Genomic DNA, 8,019 nt, shown 5'->3' with positions numbered 1-8,019 from the left:
CGTCCGTCTGTACTCTACTTTTATATATATATATATATATATATAGGTCGGTGGTGTAGGTACGTACGTCCTACCTTAACCTACCACGTAACTAAACGGTATCCGGGGTTCGATTATTTATTTCAAATACATGCAAATTAATGATATAAAGTAATATCTCTACAGTTTAAGCTTATTTTACAAAATATGTACTTTAATCACACACAAAAACCTACAGGGGCGGAGTTCCATTACATCACTGACACATGCGTCCATTAAAACGTTCGTGTCTACATGATGCTTAACATCTGTTCCCAAATATGTTTCGGTCGTTATATCAGTCAATCTCATAACATTTCAAACAACACCTGATGCTGCGACATGACATTTCAAATAACGCTTGATACGGTGACTTTACATTTCAAACAAAACCTGAGGCTGTGACCTGACCTTTCAAATAACGATTGATACAGTGACTTTATATTTCAACCGGGGGGGGGGGGGGGGTAAAATAGAACATTCTTTTTTTTATCAAAAATATTATTACCTACACCTATTATCATATTACAATTTAATTATATTTAAAAACTGTATATCTAAATAGAATCCAAGTGTGACAGTCTATAAGAAAAGTCACACGTGTTTGTTAGTTTGTTTGCGATGATGTGACTATATGGAAGAACTATTGTACTACAACCATGGCAGCGACAAATTTACTAAATCAAACAGAAAACTACTGTAACAAATAGAGAATTAAAATAAATGTCCACTAAACACAAGTCATATTATTCACAAAATCAACCAAGACCAGCAAACAGCCTCCAAAATTATACCTCAATAGAACTCTTCTCCAGGTAGCCACATCAGCCAAATTCCTGGACCTAGTCTATGATTCAAGGCTAAGTTGGACCAAACATGTAAACGAAATTAGAAATAAAATATGACAAAGGGTAAATTATGTACGACGTCTGACTGGCAATAACTGAAAACACTTAAAATCTGTAAAACCTACATACGTTCAGTGGTAGAGTATACCTGTCCAACATGACTCAACGAAGCCAAGTCATAAACGAACTACATACAATTCAAACTCAATAATCACTAAAGCATACAGCGTTCCTAGATGCACAAACACAACCTTCCTATACAATTATGCAAACATCTCTATATGTTATCAGACTTTAGAATAGATCAATGGACTACTTACAGAAAATATTAAATCAAAATACTTTACTAAGAACACTGAAAAACTTTGTCATACATGGTGAATATAGGCCTAGATACCTCTCACAGCTAAGTCTAGTACTAGTAGATTCGTTATGTAACCTATGGCCAGCTAGTAGCTGGATATAGTGTTAATTTTATTTTTAAAGGGTTTTTTAATGTAAAAATAAGATTATTACTGTATATTTCTTTATCGGTATATATATATATGGAAACATTTGTATAAACAAAACCGAATGCCAACTATTTATGGAAAAATATGAAAATAAATCTATGTTTGTACACCCATGGACTCGGGAAGACTGAAAAGGGCCACTTGCGTGTGCGATAACTTCATTAAACTTACGAAGAATCGTAACGCTGCATGGTGTTAAATGGATTTTCCTAGCTACTGGACCGAACAATATCGGATTACTAATATAGGCTTAATCTACAGCGGTCAAAGAGGGAGGTCCGAAGTGTACCTGATCCTCCCGTATCACGTGACGAAACATCGTAGAAATTGGTGACTAACACCGTAAACACAGAAGAGAATTTTTCCCAGCTTACGCGTGCACTTGCCTGTACGAAATTATTAATAACTGCCGGAGCACGTGCATGAACCGGGAAGGGCGTACACCCTAGAACGCCAACGTCATACCACGTCATGTGCTTAGTTCGGCGGTTATTTGTAGTGATGTGATTAATATGAAAATAAAAACAGTAAAAAAAACAAAAAAAAAACATTTCCACTTTAAATTAAAATTAGATAATTATAATTATTCATAACCATGTTTAGAAAAAAAATATATATATAAAGTCAACTCCAAAATTCGTAAGCATGATGTCTATTTTCAGAAAATTGCAAAAAAAATGTTACTTGTACTGTTATAACATTTGCATTTTCGCTTTCTCTAAACATCAAAAATGCGAAAAACAATAACAGTTGTTATGGCGTTTACGTCTGTTACAGGCTGGCAAGAAGTGATTACAATTATTTTTGTCATAAGACATTAGTATTAGGCCTATTACATTTTTTAAACACAACATTCTTAATGTAGTTCTTTAGGGATTTTCAAGAATTAGAAGAGTATTATAATAGTAATACTATTTTTATACATACTTCTAATTTGTAGAGCTTTATAGAGAATACTGTTGTAATCCTTTCGTTCCTACAGACGTTAAGGCCTACGCTGTAATGTTCCAAAACAAAGTTTGTTTGTTGAATTTCGTAGAAAATTATTTGAGGGCTATTTGCGTTAATCGTCCCTAACTTTGAAATGGTAGACTAGAAGGTCGGCAGCTAGTCGGTATCACCCACCGCCAACTATTTGACAAATTTTATTGGACCGAATAATGAGATTTAACCGTCCTTCTGATCACGCAACACAGCCCCATAGTGCGAAGCGCGATTTTTTTTATTATATTTTTTTACGTGTGTGTGTGTTTGTTTGTTTGTTTGAAATTAAGCACAAAGATACACAATGTGCTGTCTGGGCTCTGCCCACCACGGGTATCGAAACCCGGATTCTAGCGTTGTAAGTCCGCAAACATGCCGCTGTGCCACTGGGGGGCGTGTGTGTGTGTGTAGGAGGGGAGTAACGGGGCGCAAACCATGGAACCTCAGTTCTACAATCCGGCACCGTAACCAACATATTAGACGATAGCTTTGATACAGGATGTGCTCTAAGAAGATACATTGCATTTCGGTTAGAATACAGTGACAGATTGTTCGTTGTTAGTGTGTTCCCTTGCTGAATAAAATATTATACGGCTTCCAATAATTTTAATAGCAATATTTTTTTTTTGTCTTTCCAGTTCTTGCGCGTCACAGAAAGACTCTATGTCGATAATCATACACAAATATTTCGTAAGGTGTCGTTGTTCTTGTTTTCAACTTCGAATTTCTATGCATCATAATAAATAAAATCTTTATTGAGACACGAACGAAAGCGAAAAGTCTTACAGCTGAAGAGATCGTAACAAAACTCGTGGTCTAACACTTAACGTAACGAGCTGCGGAACTGTCTGTCCAAGGCTCGTACTCAGATGCTATTGAACACACTGTGCAATTACAGCTGTAGGTGCATTATAAGAGTGACAATCAAACTCATTATTCTCTTCCATGCCAAATAAAGTCTTTGTAACAGTGGGTGCTGCTGGCTAGCTGCTTTACCTTTGATCACTTGAACTATACTTGAACCTGGCTAAGGTGATCATTACCCCCCACCCCCATAGGCTTGTATGACGTAGAATATCGGTTAAAATACATGTTAACTTAGAAATTATTTCAAAGAATATATTGATTTTCTGACAGTAACGGTTCCTTCAGCTCTATTTATGTTAACAATATATTGATTTTCTGACAGTAGCGGATCCTTCAGCTCTATTTTTGTTAACAATATATTGATTTTCTGACAGTAACGGTTCCTTCAGCTCTATTTATGTTAACAATATATTATTTACTGTCAAGATTATTCTATTTTCTGAAGAAAAGAAACTCGATCTATATCGCCCACCAATGGTACAGCAATAAGTCTGAAGGCTTATAACTGTTAAAACCGGGTCTCGATACTCGTGGCGGGCACAGCACAAATAGCCCATTGTGTTTCATAAAACAAAATATTTATTTATTTATAAATAAATAAAAATTCCTTATCTGATAAAGATATTGCATTTTCACTTTAAGGTAGCTCTTTTGTTTCTGTGTTTTTTACGATCCCTATTTCATGTTTTAAATTAACAATTTTTAATGATATTGTTTCTGATATCATTGCCACAATGTTATATTTAATAGTGGTGTTGTATGTATGATTGCAATAATGCAAAGTGATCAACATATCACATATTATGTATATACTTGTAAAACATATATAGTTACTATATTTATATCCTGTAGCTATATGAGGAATCTGTAAACACTGGATTGGAAGGAATAATGAACTATACTGGCATGGTGCATGGACTTAATTTTGTAACTGCATGAGTTTTATACATGCATTCACATGCAATGCATATTGGCTAGTATTTATATCTATATATAAACATGCATGCTTTATAGTTTTTTTAAGATGTAAGGCCGTATATATAGATAGTCATATGAAGTGTTCAAGTTGTATAAATGCATGCATATATATTCAATGTAAATATAAGTAAATGTGTCGTAATGTATCAGCATATGTATATATATATGAATAAGCATTTTAAATATCTCGTATAATTGTTATATTCCCCACTTCCTCTCCGCTGGCCAAAGTAAGGCTAGTCACGGTTTTGATGAAAATAGCCAGATTTCCATTTAGTGTGACATTCTTCACACTCTACAATGTTTAAAACGTGTTAATTAACAATTATGAGTTGCTTATATTAATATACCCCCCCCCCCCTTTAATTCTGATGGAGTTTGGGTCGTGACACTTCTACGCCCCTCGTCCAATGTGACGACCCTAAACTCTGGTGGCCCGTCGTTTCTGTATACTTTATCTGATACTAATTTTTTTTTTAAATAAAATACATAGCTACAAAATTTCTGCCTCACTTTCGCCTAGAAGCGACAACTCGTGTTTGCACGATTTTTTCCACTCCTTGTAGTCAGCTTCAAACGATGTCTACTCTATCTGCAGTATCTATAACATTCACAATCGGGTAATGTGGGCTATAATTCGACACTTAGGATCGAAAGTGAGCTTGATGCTACCTTTTAAACTATTGATTGAAGATATCTGTTGTGGGGGACCAGCTGATACGGATCATAATGATTTACTGTAGTAACTGACTATTTGATCACATTAATTCGAGATGTCAAAATTTAAGCTGCAGCTGAAGGTTGTCATGGAGATTTGTTTGAGAATATAGTGAGCATTTATAGTTTCTGTGTAACTAAATTCTCTCTATATACAATGCATGGAAATGGGCATATATACGCCTAGACTAAGGCACAACCCCCACTAAGCGTGTATAAAATTTTACCAGTAGAAAAGCAGCCTTTTTAAATATAACATATGCGTCTAAAACATCGCTTTAAATTAACCTTTGTGTCTTTTAAAGTAATTATTCTATAAATGTGTGTAATAAAATTTAATATTATGTGTATTCTTATTTTTTACTCCTTCATTTTATACATAACATAGAGGTTGGCTCCCTAAAGACACTGATTGTATAGTGTACAATCTACATGTTACAGTCATCTAATGTTCATCTATTATTGGCTGGCAATCCCTGTTTCACCCTGTACTTAAGCTTCTCAAAGGAACATCACATATTTCTAAGAAAATTAACTTTAAGGGGTAATGATAACGTCAATTACACTAGAAGTATAATATTTTTAGTTTATGAAATGCGCAATGATCCGTTTAGTAATATTGCCTAGGTTTGATTGTAACACTCGCGACGTTTTTGCTGTAGTGTAGGCTACCAGAAAAATCAATAAATAAAAATAACAATTGGCGATCCCTATTATGAACCACTACCGTGGTTTATGATAGAGGAAGTTTCGAGATTCCACAAAGGCTTAAACTTTCAAGATACATATCTGTACTTCACACAATCATTGCGCCTGGTGCAAATCCCTGTCGTCGAACATGTTCGTCCTATATAGTTGTCCTCTGGGCTAGCCACCTGAGTATAAGACTTCTTGGAATAAATCGTCTAAGAAGCTCCCTCTAGTGAACAAAACATTAAAACGTTTAAAATATAGCTTCCATCAGTATTTCTCAATCGATATTTGGTAAATTTGAATTAAAAAAGAAGTTGTTACTTTGCTTTTCATGTAGCTTTATGTTAGTTCAAGTGTTTAACCTTCAAATTATTGACTTATTTATATACCGTGCATTACTGGAAGAGGTACACACCATATTGAGCTATTTTATGTTGCTGTTTTTTTTGTGTTTTGTTTCTAGTAAAAAGTCAGTGTGCGGAGCTGACTAAAGAAATTGGGTGAGGTCACTTAACTTGTATGGAAACTACATTAGAGTTTCCAGTAATTATTAGTAGGATTACTTGCGATAATGATGATATTTTTGCTTACACTAAGAACCTTAGAACTAACAAAATCATAGACCCACATGCTTTTTGGTGTATTAAAAAAACGTGTTTAGAAGAATCATCAGTAATTTTAGGGTTAAGCTTGAATTAAATAGCAAATTGTTTATTGTCTTGTTTTTTCTCAGTGGAGTTGTCTTCGGCTCGAATTACTCTTATTTTAAGTGTCGTGTTCGTTGTGGTTTACATTCTAAGTTGGTGGTGGATGGCCTTCTCAATCAACCAGGCGAAAGAAGATGTAAGTATGATTTTTAAATAAACCTTTTAATATTTCTTTCGAAAAACTGTATTTTTCTTTTTTGCCATCAGTTGTTTGTTATTAAGCACAAGGCTAGGTAAAGGGCTATCTGTGCTCTGCCCACCACGGGTATCGAAACCCGGTTTCTAGTGGTATAAGTCCACAGACATTCCGCTGTGTGCCAATGGGGGGGGGGGGGCTTTTGCCATAAAAAAGTACATGTAGTAAAATAGGGAAACATACCAAATCTTTAACTGGTCATTTTCCGGTGTTACGATGTAGATTTTTCACAACTAAAATAGATAATACTAAAGTCACTGAACTTTACACACACACATAAACGGTTTACATTTTTGTAGTGCTGTATTTAAGTTGTTTGAGAAGCAAAAATTCGCAAGTTCACACACTTTCTTAACATTTGTAAATCGATCACTACTTGCGAGTTAGAACGAAGTCTGTTCAGCAAAGCAAAAAGTATGATTTGTTTTATTTTTCTGGTATGCTTTACAATGGTGAATCATTCAACTATGTACTTTTCACTGACATAAAATATTCTACCTCAGCTTGTTAACTAAAACTTTATCTGTAACTATAATCACAACGTTTATGGCTTGCACTAAAACAACTTTTGTTTCCTCCCCCCCCCCTCTGTAAAAAGGTACAAATGTTTCAAAGAGTGCTTCCCATTATTACAAGTTTCACAATAAGGTCATTAATCCTTGGTTGATCAATAATAGATTTGCTGCGGCCATTAAAAAAAATATCACACAACTTTAAGAGTATGTTCCTCAGTTTTTCTGTAACAAAGTATTTACAGTTTATTTGAACAATGGGCGATGTGAGGTTTTAATAATCATTGACTGAAACTACCAATTTTGTGCATAGCGCCACCTGGCAATGTATAGTTCACAAACATTGAAAAATACTTTCTTGGAATAAGTGAGCACGTAAAAAAGACATTCGTGTTCATCCAGAGAGCGAGCCAACAAGAAGAAGAAGAAGTACACATTACTTAATGATTTTACTATCATGAACCCTTTTTATCTGCTTGAGAGGGAAAGAGGAAGAAAAACACAATGTGTCGATCATGCGCATCTCAAGGTCCAAGCCGCGATATTGGTGGACATACTATAAGCGCGTTATAAAAGTGACGGTCAGTCCTGTTATTTAGTTCCAAAAAAACGAATTTTTTCCTCAATGATCTTAATCTCAGCTAGTTTGGAGGTCGGCCGATCTCTTTTGTAAACCAAGATATTTTTGACACTCAGCTGATTGGTCCAGTCGGTAGCCATAAAGAACGAGCATGTTCGGTGATGAGAATTCGAACTCTTGACCCTCAGATTGTTAGCCGAACGCTTTAGCCACCAGGCTATTACAGGCCCTTCACTCTGATTAATAGTTCAAAATTAAACTCAGCTATAGTCGATCCCTGGGGTATGCGACTTGGCTATTTATACCACGATTGCACAGGATGGAAGTACCAATACCGAGATAAAACACAGCACCGACTGGGGAGCCCCCAGTAGCACGGCGGTATGTCTGCGGACTTACAACACTAG

The 8,019-nt window shown here is 35.3% G+C and overlaps 1 protein-coding gene across 1 annotated transcript in view; it reads left to right on the top strand.

Annotated features, from left to right (window-relative positions):
* Positions 1-8,019, top strand: part of LOC106477283 — a 60,107-nt gene that overhangs the window by 36,977 nt on the left and 15,111 nt on the right. The window contains exon 3 of the mRNA XM_013937875.2: positions 6,351-6,460. Coding sequence (XP_013793329.1) covers positions 6,351-6,460 — 110 coding nt within the window. The remainder of the gene's footprint in view (positions 1-6,350; positions 6,461-8,019) is intronic.

This window comes from Limulus polyphemus, unplaced genomic scaffold (genome assembly GCF_000517525.1).
Source record: "Limulus polyphemus unplaced genomic scaffold, Limulus_polyphemus-2.1.2 Scaffold164, whole genome shotgun sequence".
In the NCBI taxonomy this organism is placed as follows: domain Eukaryota; kingdom Metazoa; phylum Arthropoda; class Merostomata; order Xiphosura; family Limulidae; genus Limulus; species Limulus polyphemus.
The sequence above is the reverse complement of the archived record's forward strand: the minus strand, read 5'-3'. Positions and strand labels throughout refer to the sequence as shown.